General features: G+C 37.0%; 1 protein-coding gene across 1 annotated transcript in view; it reads right to left on the bottom strand.

Annotated features, from left to right (window-relative positions):
• The window catches only part of LOC134755204 (uncharacterized), a 106,974-nt gene extending 87,311 nt beyond the window's left edge, over positions 1-19,663 (bottom strand). The window contains exon 1 of the mRNA XM_063691729.1: positions 19,565-19,663. Coding sequence (XP_063547799.1) covers positions 19,565-19,616 — 52 coding nt within the window. The 5' untranslated portion in view covers positions 19,617-19,663. The remainder of the gene's footprint in view (positions 1-19,564) is intronic.
• Between the last annotated feature and the right edge of the window lie 242 nt (positions 19,664-19,905).

Here is a 19,905-nt window from a genome sequence, read left to right as displayed (position 1 = left end):
GTGTGGCGGGGGGAACACTACCTGCAAATAGAAGGGGTAGCAATGGGTTCTCCGATAGCACCAGTGGTGGCCAATATTTTTATGGAGGATTTTGAGCAAAGGGCTTTGGAGAGTTGCCCACATAGACCCAGACTGTGGCTGCGATATGTGGACGACGTGTTTGCTGTGGTGCCACACAAGGATCTGGACCCGTTACTCGAACATCTGAACGCGCGGCATGCCAAGATTAAGTTCACCATTGAGAGGGAGTGCAATGGGGCACTCCCGTTTCTGGATGTCTTGGTGCAGCGGGACGAGCATGGCCGGTTGACTCATAAAGTGTATCGGAAGCCCACACACACTGAGCGGTACCTGCAAGCTGACTCACACCATCACCCCGCACATTTGTCTTCGGTTCCACGCGCGCTCATCAATAGGGCTTTACGGCTATGTGACCCGCAGTACGTGCAAGAGGAGCTGCAGCATGTAAGGCAGGTATTAGAGAGCAATGGGTACAATTGGAGACAGAGTCAGCGAGCAGCAAGTACGGGTACATTAAGGCAAGTACAAACGGTCGAGAGAGCACCTGTCGTCTTGCCTTTTATTAAGGGGATAACGGATAGAATTGGACGCCTATTACGCCGAAGTTTTAGCATTAGGACAATCTTCCGACCCCATACCAAAGTCAGGCAGTTGCTGCGCTCTCCAAAGGACAAGGACCCGCTGGGGAGCCCGGGGGTATACGAGATACCTTGCGATTGTGGTAGGGCGTATGTCGGTGAGACCGGAAGGAATCTCTCCACTAGGTTGTCGGAACACATACGCAGCGTAAAGAACATGGACACCAGGAACTCAGCTGTGGCAGAGCATGCGAACGATATAGGCGCGTCCCATTTCATTCGTTTCGATAAAGCGAGATTACTGGTACGGGAGAAATGTTTTGTGCCGCGTAAGATTCGCGAGGCGATTGAAATTTCACGCCGCCCTAATTTCAATCGGGACGGAGGCTGGATGTTGCCACCTGCATGGAAGCCTATAATACCTAGGGTCAAGCGGCAAGTGTGTTGTGACGATCGCGGGGACATAGTGAGTGCAGTGTGCTTGACTTCGTTCGATACAGCCGCCCTACCAGACCTTCACTTGACGACTCCATCTGCGGACTGCCCCGCGCCCCCCGCCCCCGCCCCATCAGCGCGTGCGCAACGAGCGACGAGGCGGGCGGCGCGGGCAGTGCACGACGAACAACCGCCGCGGACACTCGTGCCTGAGGATGGATTCCCAAAGAATCCGAAACATGTCGCCAAAAGCGACTAAAAATAATAGTGAGTAAAAAACCGTACTGATAAATAATAGAACTTCATACATTTCGATAAAATATTTCGTTTAAGGAGACTGATTCAATGCAAATTAGCATACTTAAACACGCTGCTGCGTCGCATCTGCTTTGTGATTGGTTGGCCAACAAAAACATTTTATTTTACGCTTTAAATTTAGCGCGGAGCAGGTACCAGGGCCTCATGAGTTACGAGGAAGTGTCGTTGACCAACCCGCCGGGGGTGCCGGGCCCGGCGGCCGGGGTGTGTACGAGTATGAAGGTATCGCGGGCCGCGGCAGCTCGCGTATCTTAGCTGTATGCTTTTGGTTTGTTTACCTATATGATTCTACTAGTTGAAAGTATTATTTTTTTGTCTCGTAGAAAAAGTATTGTATACAATAGTGATATAGTCAAGCTTTTCAATCTCGTACCTTAACTTAAGCAACTCAGCAAGCTTCGTTGCTTAAACACGGTACTCGACTGAAAAGCTCTCTATTATATCACGATTGTATAAAATACTATTATAGTACACTCTTTACGAATTTCCTACTTTTCGCACTTGTATCGTCTTCTTCTTCTCAGCATGTTTACGTCCACTGCTGGACATATGCCTCTTTCATGTCTTTCCAAAGTGTTCTGTACGCCGCGCTTCTATGCCAGGTCGGCCCTGCTGTCTTTTTGATGTCGTCAGACCAACGGGCTCGCGGTTTTCCTTCGCTTCGGCTGCCCAGACGAGGTCTCCAAAATAGTACTCGCTGGCCCCATCGGTCGTCATCCCCCCCCCCCCCACACACACACACACACACAGATATGGCCGGCCCACGTAATATATTATAAACACATATAACTTGCAAATAATTTCAGGCACACCTTTACATCTCCTTTCCATTATCCAACCATTACGCGGCAAACGTAATCAGAAAAAAACAATTTCATTCTTCAGAAAGCCCGCGCTATATTTTAGCGGAAGCGTGTAATTTTTTTAAGAGGAAAGAGGACGCTTCTCTATACAAACCATAGAGTAACTTATACTAGAGCGGTACTGTCATAGTAAATTTTGTAACCACAGTAAATTCACTGCCATCTATCGACACACTTACTTTAAAACTAAAAATGAAGATTTATAAAAATACGATAAAATGTATTTAAATATGGATAAATGATTTTTTTTTATTTGCATTAATTATTTTTATGATTTTGACCCATGCTCTTTCACTGATATGCGTAAAAATTGTTAAATAACAAACGAAACCGTCAACGCCATCTATACGACAGTAGGCCAAAGCTAGTAGCCCCCTCTGATCGAGAGTCAAATTTTCTTGATTTTCGAGGCACGTTTTTTCCTTAGACTGTATCCATCTATTACGGAGTTATATCTATCTTTGATACAAACGTAGTCCCCAATTTGTTTCCTCTCTGAATATTGACATTATCCATCCATTAGTAATTATATTATCATCGTACTTGCCAACGTTTAAATGCTGTTTGCCACAATTCGTGTTAGGTATTTGAGTTTTGCATATTGTAAATTGTATTAATGTTAAATTAAGTTTGTAAGTGGTGGGATCGATGGGGTTCCAATCAGCAAAAGGCAGTGGTTGACGACATAAGGTTTTTTATTTTTCAACTTGGCAGATTTGTACAGGGTATGTAACAGTCCTCAAAAAGGAGGTAACACTGTCCGAGTAAAGTGTAGGACCCACAAGATATTGCAGGAGCAGCTATTCTACGAAAGACAAACGTACGCGCGTTCTATCTCGACGCCACCGCCATCTAGTGAGCGGTTAGCATAATAATGTCTAATACATGCCATGAAATTACGAAAGACAAACGCTCGCGCGTTCTATCTCGACGCTAGCGCAATCTAGCGACAAATTGGGTAAACTTTCCGTGTTTTAATTGATGTTATGTTACAAGTTTAAATTGTATTAATGTTAGTTTCTGAGCAATATAATAAATCATTCATTAGTGGAAACTGTGTGGCTTGTGAATGTGTTATCTGATTTACTATGTGTGTTGTTTTTGGCTGTTTGTTTCCCAAAGGTTTAAATAAATAAATAAATTATTGAAAATATTATTAAATATTGTATTTATATCCACCACAGTTGATTTTGATTTTCAAATTGTAAATTATTATAAGGGTTAGTATTTAAAAATGGTTTTTCGCTCCAAAATCTTATATTTAATTATAAAAAAATCGAAGTCAAACGAAGGGGTTAACGCACCAACTGCCAACGTTTTCGTAGCGCTACGCTAGTAACTAATTCTTGCGTTTTTCTGCTTTGTACAGAAAAGCGACTACGTACAGAGAACTCGCCGAGCTGGTTCCCGGCACTCAAAGTATTATACATCAAATTTTGCAGAAATATTTTCCATAATGTCAATACCCAGAGGCAAAAAGGATAATATAATAAGATATAGCGGTACTGTCATAGTAAATTTTGTAACCACTGTAAATTCACTGCCATCTATCGACATACTTTAAAACTAAAAATGAAGATTTATAAAAACACGTTAAAATGTATTTAAATGTGGATAAATGATTTTTTTATTTGCATTAATTATTTTTATATGATTTTGACCCATGTTCTTTCACGATATGCGTTAAAATTATAAATAACAAACGAAACCGTCAACGCCCTCTTTACGTGAGTAGGTAAAAACTAGTGGCGCCATCTGATCGAGAATCAAATTTTCGTGATTTTCGAGGCACGTTTTTCCTTAGACTGTATCCATCTATTACGGAGTTATATCTATCTTTATCCAGAGGTAAATGGGACCTACGTTTGTGTGAAGAGGCGGCCGTCCCCGTAATTTTTTTAAGGCCTTTTTAAAGGACAAAACGGTGCGGTGGGCCGTGTCTCTGAATTAATGAGACGATTTGTCCGCGATGAGGTGCCAGCCTTGGAATTGAATATAATTCAATTTATTAACGGTATGCGGCAGTTAATGGACTTGCGGAATGATCATTTGCACTTAGGGTTATCTGTTGGTGAATCCTATACCTTTAAACGCGCAATTATTTTATATACTATATTTTATATAAATATAAATATTATAGGACATTTTTACACAAATTGACTAAGCCCCACGGTATGCTCAAAAAGGCTTGTGTTGTGGGTACTCGGACAATATATTATGTGGGTTATCTGGGTTATATATTTCGGGGATCTCGAAAACGGCTCTAACGATTTCGATGAAATTTGCTATATGGGTGTTTACGGGTGCGAAAAATCGATCTAGCTAGATCTTATCTCTGGGAAAATCATTTTTGAGTATCTATATGTTTTCAGAGCAAAGTTCGGTCTCCCAAACTTAAAGTAAGCTAATTAATACCTTATTAAATTGTCTTTGGTTCAATATTTAATTTTTTGATTTGACTTCACTTTGAGGTAGAAACAATGAATTTCTACTTCTGTGTATTTTCCATTTTTACAAAAATTTAACTCCCATACAAAAACCTGTGTCAGAGGTTAGTTTGGAGACTTCCTGACTACCAAAGATAAAATCCATTAAATTGGTATAACTTATTCGTAACATGATATTCCTAAAAGCAGAATACAAGTTGGAAAAATGGAAATGCAATTGAAGCATTGTGGAAAACGGCAAGTGAAGATTGTCAGATTGTCAAATTGCGTTGTTCAAATTTTTCTAAATACATTGCAATAAAAATTATACAACTCAAACAATCCCATTCTTTTTCAGTATTATTTTATTTCTATTCATAGTATCTTGTATACGGATTACTAAAAAAATAAACTGCTTCATAATTAGCAACGGATAAAAAACCGGTCAAGTGCGAGTCGGACTCGCCCATCGAGGCTTCCGTACTTTTTAGTATTTGTTGTTATAGCGGCAACACATTCACGACTCATGAGATACAGCCTGGTGACAGACAGACAGACGGACAGACGGACAGCGGAGTCTTAGTAATAAGGTCCCGTTTTTACCCCTTAGGTACGGAACCCTGAAAAATATACCAGATAATTCACTACTACTTTTTTACTGAGCCACTCTTTACCGTACACAGGAGTAATGAAGCTGCAGTTGACATTCGAACGTCATCATTATGTTCAGATAATTCTGAACGCTTTACCCGCTCCGCTACTCTTCTCTGCTTAGTTGCTGGCGGCTTATTTATTGACTGCATACAACCATAAATAATATTTCCTGTAACACCATTGAAAACTTTTAAAATAAAATTAAAACGTGCAAAAGAAAATTTAATTTGTAATCAGTACTTAAACCGCAAGCGTAGCAGTGCTACGTCGCCGTCGTAGCGATCTACGGCGTAGCATGCTGCTCACGTAGCACTCATTGAGTTTCGCAATTAAGTAGCTCGATGTCTTTCTTACTGAATTCTAAAGCAAGGAAGGGTGTAAAGTTTGTTTGCGATTTCTGATAAGATAAGTATCAATTTCGACGTCTATTTGCTACTGAGAATTAATTATATATATTAGCAGATATAGAGAATTAATTATATATATTATCTCAGATGATTTTTTCTGGCTCGGGCCCTAAGCTGTTAAACAAAAGTTATTGTTTCCTTTATGCAGTGGTTACACTGCTTACTGCTAATAGCCCCGACATAAGTAACGGGAACAAGCCCGTTTAAAAAGCAAATTTAGCATTATATTTATATGGTTCAAATTCATCAAACAGCCCATTCGGAGATAACAGTACGTTTTGTTATTTCCAAAGAAAAGAAAAGATCACTCTGATTGTTCTCTGAAGGAGCTGTCACATAAATTTGAACCTTAATACTGTCACTATAGTTGCTTTTTAAAACACATAGTTGCTTTGGCACGTGCTGAAGACTGCTCTTGAAAGAAACAAAGGCTTTTGTTTAACAGATTAGGGCCCGAGCCCGAAAAAATCATCTGAGATAGTTCATACTATACCGCTCGCAGTCTTCGTCGGCCCGCCAATGCGTGCTCCCGATGAAGATTCTCCGGAGCGGAACATGTCAAGCAATATTCGACTTAAAATGCGTGTCACCCGTTTTAATAATATTCAGTACGTATGGATGTCACGGAATTTTTGTTATTATTTTACCGTGAATAGGTTGAAGAAATTTCACTGTTGACATCTGCGGCCCGTTTCTCAAAAGCTTGTAACTTGTAATACAAGCGGATGCAGGGGTCGGAAACCGGTATTTGCTCCATACAAAAATACCGTTATTATTACGTTCTTTTTCGTTCTTTTGTTTATAATTTCATTTTTAATGGGACATTTTAAAAATGCAAATTTTAATTTTTCTAAATACGTGATTCAGTCCTACGTAATGAGCATAAAATAATTCAAAATATTGGCCCATTTCAGGGTTTTTTAAAAAAACCGGTTCCGAGCCCGAGCGGATGTCACTTTTTGACAGATTTTGTTAGAAAGGGACTTCCACTTGTATTCCACAAGTTACAAGCGTTTGAGAAACGGGCCCCTGACAGATAATAGCCTTAACCGTTTCATAACAAGATTATAAAATTCGAATAGCCCGTACCCATTTTCCTTAAAGCAAAAAGAAAAATATCAGTGACCAAAAACTGGCCAAGTGCGAGTCGGAGTCGCGTACGAAGTGTTCCGTACCATTACGCAAAAAAGGCCATAAAATCACGTTTGCTGTATGGTAGCCACACTTAAATATTTATTTTATTCGGTTTTTACTATTTGTTGTTATAGCGGCAACAGAAATACATCATCTGTGAAAATTTCAACTGTCTAGCTATCACGGTTCATGAGATACAGCCTGGTGACAGACGGACAGACAGACACATAGACAGACGGACAGACGTACAGGCGGACAGACGGACAGGCGGACAGACTGACAGACGGACAGACCAACAGCGGAGTCTTAGTAATAGGGTCCCGTTTTTACCCTTTGGGTACGGAACACTAAAAAACACCTTCCTTGTTCCGAACACGCCACACCTAATAATTACGATCGCATCGTAAATCCGCAAAATTCCCAACAGATTTTTTTTAGGGCACTTCTTTACGCAGACATCGAACCCCGGACCAATCCAATAACAATAAAAAGAGTAATAAAAACTATATTATTTATTGACTGAATGGGGAGGCAGGGGACCAAAAGGCACCGCGAATAGATATACGAAGATTACCACTAATAGATTCCGCGACGTGAAGCGTTTATGAAGAAACTATCAACTTTTTGGTTATTTCTACTGAGAATCGGGCATTTTTTTCTGTAGTGATGCACTGAACTTTTTTAGGGATATGTAAATTTAATGTTATTTATGCCCAGAATCAATGTCCCAAAATTTTCATACATTTTACGTACTTTCCATTTCGTTACCGCCGTACTCGGCCGTGCAAAGTGTTTAAAAAGGTAACGGAATGGAAAAATTAAACTTTGGACTTTTTTCTCTTAGTAGGAATGAAGGAGCTCGTGATTCTGAGTAAGAAAAAAGTCCAGTGCATCACTACAGAAAAAAATGTCCAATCACTATTATCGATTTAAAAATTTGTTCGCAATGGATGAAACTAAAATTTGCGATGGAGCTTTCATACATAAATCAGACTCACGGCCTGATTCAAACTTTAAGATAAGACAACAATTTGCTAAAGATACTATATGGATCGGATGTTTGAAGGAACGTCACTTTTGACACTGACATATCCGATTCATATCGTATCTTAAGCAAATTATTGATGTAATCGAATCAGGCCGTGTTAATTATGTTACGTGATACATTTATTGGGCAGATTTATATCAGGTATATCGCGAATTTATTTTATTATGTTTTTTTCCGACGTTTCGGCGCAAGATAAATTCGCGATAAATAAGCGCTGGTGGCCTAGAGGTAAGAGCGTGCGACTTTCAATCCGGAGTTCGCGGGTTCAAACCCCGGCTTGTACCAATCAGTTTTTCGCAACTTATGTACGAAATATCATTTGATATTTACCAGTTGCTTTTCGGTAAAGGAAAACATCGTGAGGAAAAAGGACTAATCCCAATAAGGCCTAGTTTCCCCTCTGGGTTGGTAGTCAGATGGCAGTCGCTATCGTAAAAACTAGTGCCTACGTCAATTCTAGGGATTATTTGTCTAGCAGACTCCAGGCTCCCATGAGCTGTGGCAAAATGCCGGGATAGCGCGAGGAAGAAGAGATGTTCAAATCGCGAAAGTTTTAAATGTTACATCTATTGTGTAAGTGATCTGTACGTGTACAGCTTCCCACTAAAACTTCCTGTTCTGATTGATTTAGTGTACTAGTTGTACCTTCTTCTTAACGGTTTATCTTTTCTTTATTATATAGATTACAAGATAAAGGTCCCCATTCAAAATTTACGGCTTTTTATGACATGGCATTCAGTAGAAACTGGGAAAAAAATAGTCTCATTAAAAAAAAAATACGGCAAACGTAATGTATAGCAGTAATTTAAATAATGACCCAGCTAAAATAAAATATGTTTCAGAAGGAGAAGAAAGGTGTATTTTGTAACAGATATCCAATATCACAATTTTGAAAAGTTATGAAAGAGGAATTTGTTTTCAATCAACCAGTTTTGTTCAGCTTTCTTAATATTTGCAACTTTAATATTGAAATTCAAAAACATATTTTAACAAGAAACATTTACACGAGACTGTTTTGTTTTAATGTTTTCATCTGACTTATGCCAGGGATATATCGAGAAATTTTTTAATAAACTATTTTATTATCAGTAAAATAGGAATCTATAGTTTCTTTCTAAGTTATTTTTTTTTACTAGCCTAATTTAGTGTCCCACTGCTGGGCAAAGGCCTCCCCTCGTTTCCTCCACTCGACCCTGTCGTTTGTAGTGTCCCGCCAATCCGGATAAAATGCGTCCAAGTCGTCCCGCCATATCCTTTTCGGCCTGCCTGCACCCCGGCCAGCACCATCTATGGTGTTGCGTGGGTCCCACTCGGTAACCATTTTGGCCCACCTTTCAGGGTGCATGCGGCAGACATGCCCAGCCCAGTCCCACTTAAGCTTAGCGGTCTGGACACCTACATCTACAACTCGAGTTCTGGAGCGCAGTTCCGTGTTTCTGATTCTATCAGTTCTGCGAACACCTAGTATACTGCGGTCCATCGCTCGCTGGCAAACCTTGAGTTTGGACTTTAACGCCTCAGTTAATGACCATGTTTGAGCACCATAGGTTAGGTTAGGTTCTTTCTAAGTTATAATTTAATTTTTCATTATACCTAATGCAGCAAAAAGTAACGTAGAATGCAATTATATTGGTGTGAAAGTATCGACTACCTGAAGGTTATCTGGAAGAGATCGCACTATACAGATAAGACCACCTGTTGTTTATCTGCCCTTTCTATATTTATTTTAAAGTTGTGCAATACATAGGATTTGTATTGTATTGTATCGTTACTTTTTCTAAGTCTGAGATGGATTTTCCACACAATAAAAATATTCCTAAAGCTTTTGTTGTTTAAGTAAAATCAAACATCGGTACATCAATTTCAATCAGCCCAACGCTACGTACACCCAATTTACCGGCTTAGCAACGACAGGTATAGAAAAAACAGTTACATACCATTATATTCACAAAAAAAGCACTTTATAACAACACACATAAGATCTCAAATTGAATGTCTTAATGGTTTGGGACGGGAAGCAGGATATTGCCATAAAATGCTTTCAATAATAACGTGAATTGACAAATGACAGCAGAATAGAAGATTTATCGGCTATGTAGCAAACAGTTTATAAAATCACGCTGTGTAGGTATGACACAGTGATTGTGACGACGAGTCTTTTGATAGAAATATTTCTATGCTTAATCCCTCCTAATTTTATAAATGTAGGTAATATTATTAATTCGAAAATAGCTGTCTTTCTGCTTGTGACATTTTCACGCTTAAACCGCTGAACCGATTTATAGATGAAATTTGGTATGGAGATAGTTTGAGACCCAAAAAAGAACAGAGTAGATTTAAATATAAATCATGATTTCAATAATATAAAGTTCTAAATAAATAAAGGATATTTAAATCAAAAACAGGAGCACTTTCTCAACTTGACACATTCAATAGAAACAAACTCACGCCACCAATTCTCTTACCATCAAACATTCTCGTCCGCAGCAACTACAAGAATAAAAGATGTTTTTCGGTACGCTAAATAAAATTAGACCGTCGTAAAAGTACGTTTTGCACGTACCGACTTTGACCTTTACGAATAAAAATGCGGGCTGCCTTTGTAATTTAATATACTTACAAAAGAAATATACTTGAGTATAATTGCTGAGGGTCATTGCTAAGGCTTTTACGTCATATATTAATAACTGAATTTCTTTTCGGGCAAGATTAGGTCATGAGTTTCAGACAAAAGGTAAGTCTATTTACTTAGTCCATTTTAGGGCGTCCGCTAGCTGGTACGGTTGCACAGAGCGGGTGAGCGGGTTAACGAAAAATATTATGAGCAAAAACAGAAATAAATATACCATAGAAGACGCAAATGCATCTACTTCGCGTGTCCGAACCCCGACCAAGCGTCGAGGTTGACAGTTGTTGCAGCCGGACGTCTGTAAAACTTAAAAAGCGATAGAATAAAAAGCTGCTTCGTTGCATGATAATTTACTGCAACAGCCCAAAAATTGCGAGCACTCAAAGGCAAGAACATATTTCCTATCACAGATAAGTAATTTTAAAATTATATTATGCGTAACTTTTGTATGAAAAAGTAGTATTTGCGTCATTTAGCGTATAATTATATTAAATCTGTGTGAGCAACGCTTACTGGCGCAGACGCTGACGACGGATTTTGCCTACAACAACGACTTCGCTCCTATTCCAGTATGACAGTACGCAGCGAAATCGTTGCGCGCTCGCGGCGATATCGCTGCGCGCTCGCCTCGCTTTCAACGCGCTCGCAAATCACCAATGTAGCCCCCGCTCTTAGTGTAAAGGCCTGAGTGGACGCTCGAGGTGAGCGTGCAGCGGGGCGGGGCGTGCGGCGTGCATGTTAAACAAATGCAAACGTATAGGAGCGGCCTAATGCACGCTGCGTATTACTTATGAGTCCGACGCCACGCTGCACGCGCCGCCGAACGCTCCGCTTCGAGCGTCCACTCAGGCCTTACACTTAGACTACAACAGGCCACACCTAGAACTATTTTTTGTAGAAATTACAATTCACATGAGTACAGGGGTCGGTTTCTCAAACGCTTGTAACTTGTAATACAAGTGGAAGTCCCTTTCTAACAAAAGCTGTCAAAAAGTGACATCCAGTATTACAAGTTACAAGCTTTTGAGAGTTTTGAGAAACGGGCCGCTGGTCGCAAACGTTGTTTGACCGAAACAAGCTGTTTCAGTTAAATAAGATAAGATAAGATAAGATGTTTATTTGTAAAAGTCATGTACATGAGATGTTATTGAAGTTATACAGGAAGCTTCCATGACACCCTGTCAGGGCACACAAATTGTCTTATATCTAGCTTATTACTAAATTACATTTAAATTTCATTTACAGGCCATGCATGCTATTAATAATAATTGGTTAGAGAGATTTTTGTATATGTATGGGGTATAAATAATTACAATAATAAGCTGACTATACTTTATTATAATTATTTATTATCTTTTTTTTGTGTTTGTTTTTGCACGATATAGTATTTATTTAGTACTATATATTTATGTATGCTAGTACATATTTATTTTATTGTATAATGCTATTGATGTATTTTAGTTATTCGTATACGTTAATATTGTAGTTTTCCTTTTCAAATAATTGTAGTTTTCCTTTTCAAATATTATTGTACGTTCTGTAAGTTTGTCTATCTATCTAATTCGATTTTTCCAATCATTTACTCTAAGGTTAGCTGGAAGAGATCCCTTATAGGGATAAGCTCGCCTTTGTACCTAAATTTATATGAATTTCATGTTAACAATCATTAACTACTACTACTACTACTACTACTACTACTAGTACTACTACTACTACTACTACTACTACTACTACTACTACTACTACTACTACTACTACTACTACTACCACTACTACTACCACTACTACTACTACTACTACTACTACTACTACTACTACTACTACTACTACTACTACTACTACTACTACTACTACTACTACTACTACTACTACTACTACTACCACTACTACTACTACTACTACTACTACTACTACTACTACTACTACTACTACTACTACTACTACTACTACTACTACTACTACTGTACTACTACTTACTATGTATTACTACTTACTTTACCAAAATAGCAAAAACCTAACTATATTTTTAGGTAGGTACGTCCGTATGTATCAACCAAGGGTTTGATTGATGGCTGTAGCTCGCTTTAGTGGAATTGCTGCCGCTAAATCAATATTAAGGAGTGCGGTATTGATACGGAAATATAACAGAGTGAATGGAATGATTTCTGAGGAAATAGACCATGGAAGTTGAGCGATATTTACACAAGTATAGGCGTAGTATAAACGGGATGAATCGAGGTCATATTCACATTATTTTTTGAAATAAATAATGGTTATCGTTTGCGATTTCAACCTGCCTAGAAGCTCATGGCTTTAGGGTCGTGTCTCTGCAGTGTGCACCGGTAAAATAACAATAAATCCTTCGCAATCATCGGAACAATTGAAATAGTTATTTGTGCAACAAGAGAGGAAAGTTGGTTTTTCTTGTGAGTGTTTATTTTGAATCCCGAGAAAGCGAAAGACTCAAAAACACGAGATGTAAACTTTGCTGTCGCGTTGCACATATAATTTTTCACCTCAGTATTTAGAATATATTAAAGGTTAAAATGTATATCGAATTACACAGAATAATACAGAGAAGCAAACAAAAAACGAATTTATAATACAAGTATGAAGTGACAGTTCATGGTCGTCACTAAATTAAAAAGCTACTTTGTTTCACTCCCGGGAGTGAGGAAAGTCGCACTTTCCTCAGTGACGAAAGTAGGCTTGTTCGAGCTGCTGAGGTGAAAAGTTAATTGATCTTCTTCCTTGTCTTATGCTCATGGCTGAGGGACGTGACGAATGTGCACTTCACTATTGCTCTCCAAGTCACTCTGTCTTGGGCCCAGTAATTGCCTACAATGTGGCGTTTGTCTCTGACGTTATTATCTCTAAACTGAAAAAGATATCATACACTAAAGAAAAAGTGACGTGGCAAAGGCGGGAATCGAACCGAAAAATGAAAATCTGAGGAATAATCTTCCCAATGATAAATGTTAATATATTTTTCCTTTTTTTTTATTGTGGGACGTACCACATTTTTACAATCTATAAATTGTATATACAGATGTCAATCACAATGAAAAAATCAACGATGATCAACTCTGGTCAACGTGGGACTCGAACCCACATCCTTGGATTGCCGGTCCAATGCGTAACGCATTGCTTCCCAATGATCCTCATTTTGTTCGTGTAACAAGCGATATTTCATACTAGTAGTAGTGGATACGTATTAAACAAATGCCGCAAATTTATTAATATAAAATGCAAGTTTATTATTACAAATGATGGCTGATTGAGAAGGTGTACAACAATCGTAAAGATTTTTGACGATGCATGTAGCTACAGAATGTAAATAAGTTTGTTAATAGTATGTTTATGCTTAGTTTATAAGTAGTTTTAAGGAATTTTATTGTATGTTCGCAAAGGGCAGCTGTTGATCAAAATTTTGGTACAGATCATCCTATATGTAACCTTCACAGTGGACAATAAAAAAAAATGTTATTCTTATTCTAAATATTATGTATTGCGGGCCAAGTGGGAAATAAACGGACGAACCTGGCAAGGGCGTTTTGTAACGCAAACACAGTTCTTATTTTTACTAAGGTATACATAGCTTTACATACTATCAAAATACCAATAAAAACCATTACCAATGCACGTTATATCCAATGTTTAAGTATCAACTAGAATTTATTTACACACTATGTACTCTATGTATTTCTGTTTAATTGTTTGTACATAAGTCTGCATAAATGAAAGTAGCTTTATACGTCCCTTAATGATCGTAATTAGAAGCATTACTTCCAATTAGGTACTCCGTAAAAAATTAATGCCTTTTATAATTATTCTCGGCGCTTTCGTTTTAACTTCAGATAAAAAAATTAAGCTAGGCAGGTACTTAGTTTTGCTTAAACACTCACTTTACTTACACCTTTTTACTGAGACGCTTTTAACTCGCTTAAGTATTTGTACTTAGTTGGATACTATAATAAAAAATAATTAATTAATTGAATCACATTTAGAAACGGGTCTATCGCGAATTTATTTTGTTACCTTTATTTACCGACGTTTCGACACAGGTTTCACTGGTCGTGGTGGTGGTCACTCGGTGGTTCTAAATGTGATTTAATATGCATTCAAACCGCGAAAGTTTTAAATGTTAAATTTAATTAATTGGTCGTACTATAATAAAAGTTTCGTAATATTTAGGTATAATGTAGTAGCTTTGATATTAATTATATTCTATCAGTATTCGGTATTTCTCTAAGATTCCCACGTCATAGGCTGAGCCCTAGTGTGAGGATCACTTTACTGCTTTTATTGAAAATTCTGTATTTCTTGTTTTTTTTTTAACGGACTCAAAAGAGAAGTTTGATGGCATACATAGGGTTAAAGAATAAATTTAAAACAAAGAAACAACGTTAGGTACGAATACAATAAAACGATATGATTGTTTCAGAGAATAAAGTAACTCTTAATCATTAATCATCACTTACCTAATATACCTATATGTACAGGCAATAATGGTCTACACAAATATAACATAGACAAATTAAAATGAAAATTAAATTTGTTACACAAATAGCTTAACCCTTTTAATAGGAAATTATTAAAAAAGATTATTCTATGCATCTGTTTTTAAGTTAACGAAATCCAGCCCCAACATAAACGTATCATTTTGCGTCTTAGATAAAAAATAAGTACTTACATGGAAACCTATAACATAATTATTTATTAGATGATAAAACAACAATCTTGGGGAAAAGGTCTTATAAAAACATTAAATAAATTAGGTAATTTTCCAATAACAACGTTAAATCGTTTTCCTGTTCTAAAGAAAATTTGTTTCTTTCTCGTTTTCATTGTTTTCGCAGGCCATTGTTATTTTTGGCAAGAATTGATCCGTTCTTATGATATGTTTATACTGTCAGCAATGTTGTTTCTTGGTATTTATATAAGTAACATTATAGGACACATCGATCCACAGCCCATTTCGAACGTACACTGACATCTAAATGATGTCATTTAGTTATCGTGCATTTCGCTCGTACTTGTCCTTACATGTATTAGCGAGACGCATACATAAATGGTTTTATTCAGATATGTACCTAAGACAAATAATAAAATCGAATTTAAACTGTTGTGAGACATACTAACATTAAATCATTTTACGGTCAACAAGTACCGGTCAACAAGTATTTTACGGTAAGTAATAAGATAGAGCGGTATTGTCATAGTAAATTTTGTAACCCCAGTAAATTCACTGCCATCTATCGACATACTTTAAAACTAAAAATGAAGATTTATAAAAATACGTTAAAATGTATTTAAATATGGATAAATGATTTTTTTATTTGCATTAATTATTTTTATGATTTTGACCCATGTTCTTTCACTGGTATGCGTTAAAATTATAAATAACAAACGAAACAGTCAACACCCTCTATACGAGAGTAGGCCAAATCTAGTGGCGCCATCTGATCGAGAATAAAATTTTCGTAATTTTCGAGGCACGTTTTTTCCTTAGACTGTATCCATCTATTACGGAGTTATATCTATCTTTGGTACAAGTGAGTCTAAACCGTAAAATGATTTAATAATAAAATTCTCTTACTACTACACACTTATTTGATAAGAATAACATAGAATTTGAGGCAATATTCCATCGACTTAGCATTTGTGTGACCCTATTAGCTAAGTGACAATAAACCCGATAAAACGAAATAGTCCATACGTTTTAGAGAATGTAACCGAATAAAGACAATGTTTACGATGCTGTATAAACTAGGGCCGTAAAATCGTTTCAAGGGACGAGCGGGCAGCGTGTTTTGCCGAAGAGAATCGCATATCTTAGGGTCTGTTTCACAATGTCCAAGTAAAGTCCTGAATAAGCTACTTGCCACTTATCTGACGAATAAAGTCATCGTTGGCGTTTCACAATCTCCAAATAAGCTTTATCTGCTGGATAAAGTGCTTTTTTCGTCGGAAATTTTATCTGGCAGTTAATTTATTTGTTAATTAGCTATCCAATACTTTACTAAGGTGTCGTAATAAAGCGGTCAACATTGGCAGTTATGTTAATGTTTAATCTTTAGGATAACACCCTTGTCACATTCTGAATAGTGAGCAAAACACAAATGAACGAAGAACGTGTAAGACACTTCATATTTTTTTCGTTCTTTAGTGTTTTTTTTTGTTTTCTTGTATAATCAATAATAAAACAAATGTCAAAAAAATACGTTTTTGGAGCGTCAACAAAAACAATCAGACACGGACATTTATTCTTTTTCTTAACAAATATACCAAAGTATTGAGAATGTTTTTCATAATATAATGTTGATTTTAACGGAAAATAAAAAATAAAATGAAACTATAAAATAAAAAATTAAAACGGATTACTACAAACTTATTAACCCTTAATTTTTTACTTCCCTAATTTTAATCAAAGTACAGTGAGCTGAATAATTGCATGACTATATAATAAATAATAATAATAAAAGAATTTAATTTCGGACATAAATCCATAGTTGTTAGTTACATATTACATTAACTTATAAAATAGTGTTAGTAGAATTACAAAACTAATCTTAACCTACATACCTAAATATAAATTTAACTATACTTAAGATGAATAAAATTGAATTAATTTAGAAAGTGGCAATACAATTTTGCGGCTGTATGTACAAAAATCGCTCGCTTTAGCTGGTATGAACAAGCTGAACTGTTTCTACCATAGACAACCTTATTAAGTAGAAAGCTAGATAATATAAACATGAATGGGGATATTCTGTCGCCAGCGTTCGGATTTTGTATGAAGAGAATGACAACGGAATAAATTAAGGATTTTATTCATATTGCAAATTTGCATCACAAGTACCCACATAAAAGATTGAAGTTAAATAATAGAAGGTTAATGTTTTCATCATAATTAAATTAACTTTCGGCAAAAGAGTAACTATATTATTCTTTTGTTTTTATTGACTTTATGTCCTGATTCTAGATTATTAGTTTGTTTATCAGCAAAGGTAATTAGAGTTAGACCAAGAAAAGTCTGCAGAGATTTTGACAGCACAAGCGGTGCCAGTGTTATGTATAGGTACGTCATAATTTCATAGATATTTGACGTTTAAAATAACACCTGCACTGCGTGCGCTGTCAAAATCTCTGCAGAGTTTTCTTGATTTAACTCTAGAAATTATTATTGAATACCACATAATAGAACAATGCCTTTATGACAACTTATAGTTCACGAATTAAAATTTGTTCCGATTTGTTGAACACCCTGAATGGCGAATCGATGCATATATGGCAGTTTCACACACGCACGCGCCGTGCCGGTTAGTATGGAACCACCGAGAAAACGAGGCGCGCAAACGCTAGTGTTAAGGGCTTATAAGAATATAAGTCATGCCTTACGCATTAATGCAGGTTTTGTCCAAAATTACCCATTTTAGGTAATTATTGGTTTATTTTAACATAAATCATGGATACAGTCGTTGATAGGGAATGCAAAACCGAATTTCATTCTACGGAAAAATCGGTTAACAACCGAATATTAACCGAATTTTCATACAAATAAAAACCGTTTTTGCATTCCCTAGTCGTTGACAAAGCATAGAAGATTGTTTACAGGGGGGCTCAACAAAAATATTCATATCGTCGCTATACTCACTACACTCGCTATGTATTGCTCGCTAGGCTATGTATGATTGTTTCTTGAGTGTGTTATTATCAGCAAAGATAGATATAACTCCGTAATAGATGGATACAGTCTAAGGAAAAAACGTGCCTCGAAAATCAAGAAAATTTGATTCTCGTTCAGAGGGCACTACTAGCTTTGGCCTACTGTCGTATAGATGGCGTTGGCGGTTTCGTTTGTTATTTAACAATTTTAACGCATATCAGTGAAAGAACATGGGTCAAAATCATAAAAATAATTAATGCAAATAAAAAAAATCATTTATCCATATTTAAATACGTTTTATCGTATTTTTATAAATCTTCATTTTTAGTTTAAAAGTGTGTCGACAGATGGCAGTGAATTTACTGGGGTTACAAAATTTACTATGACAGTACCGCTCTAGTATAAGTTACTCTATGTTATCAGGCATCGTAAACTGCGAGCGAAATCCATTAAAGTACTAGGGTTTTAATACATCTAACTGGTTGTCATACGTCATTTAAATGGATTTCGCTCGCAGTGTACGATGCCTGGTTATTATGGATATATTAATTTAAGGTGCCTACTAATACTAGCTCTAAGTAAACTTTTGTTACTAACAATTATGGACATTATGTTTCCGAAATAAATTATTTGAATTTGAATTATACTTACTCAACCTGATATCTGCAACAATCATTTGATGGAAATGTCGCTTTTCTTTCATTCGGAATACGGGTGTTTTTGTCATCAAATCAGTGTTGCAGATACGAGGTTGAGTAAAGCGGCGATATTATAACTAACTGGTGAAGGTCGCGGGAATTCGGTGGATGCAAGCGGCACAGGATCGGTCGGAGTGCCTTGGGGGAGGCCTATGTCCAGCAGTGGACGTCTATCGGCTGACATGATGATGATGATGATGATTATAACTAAGGATAGTACAAGTCAGCTGTCTCTCTTTCTGCTTGCAGCTAACTGTAAGTATGTTCATTTGTAATAAACAAAATGTATTTATCATCATCATCATCAGGTCCTAAGCTAATTTCATCCAGAAGTGAACCGCAATCTACCGAATGTCGTCCGCCCAACGAGCCAACGGACGCCAGGCACTCCTATCGCTAATATTATATTATAATATGAAAGTCTGTCGCATGCACCCGGAAAGGTGGGCCAAAATGGTTACTGAGTGGGACCCACGGAGCACCATAGACGGTACAGGCCGGGGCTCAGGCAGACCAAAAAGGAGATGGCGGGACGACTTGGACGCATTCTACTCCAAATGGTGGGAAAATGCCGATGACAGGGTCGAGTGGAGAAAACGAGGGGAGGCCTTTGCCCAGCAGTGGGACACCAAAGTAGGCTAATAATAAAAAATATATGTGAAAATGTAATATATGAAAACTCACCAATGAACAGCAATACGACGCAGGTGGCGACGATTTGCCCGACTGTCGCCATTTTGATCTCTGCTTCTCTATTTCATTATTATATGATCACTTTAGTTCACCAGTCATTTTATTTTTCTTCACCAAACATAATCACTTAACACATTTCGTTAGTTCACTTTTGATTATAACTTCATTATTAATCATTATTTTACTATTAATTATTTGTTTTACATTCACTAATCATCAAATTTTGTATTTACACAACATTAATGAATCTTATTTTATTTATTTTGGCTTCTACATTATTCAATTGTTTCTCTCGCATTTACGTCAGGCTAATACAATCCCAGATCGGGGCA

This window comes from Cydia strobilella, chromosome 2, assembly GCF_947568885.1.
Source record: "Cydia strobilella chromosome 2, ilCydStro3.1, whole genome shotgun sequence".
Classification (NCBI taxonomy): Eukaryota; Metazoa; Arthropoda; class Insecta; order Lepidoptera; family Tortricidae; genus Cydia; species Cydia strobilella.
This window is presented reverse-complemented; position numbering and strand designations above follow the sequence as displayed.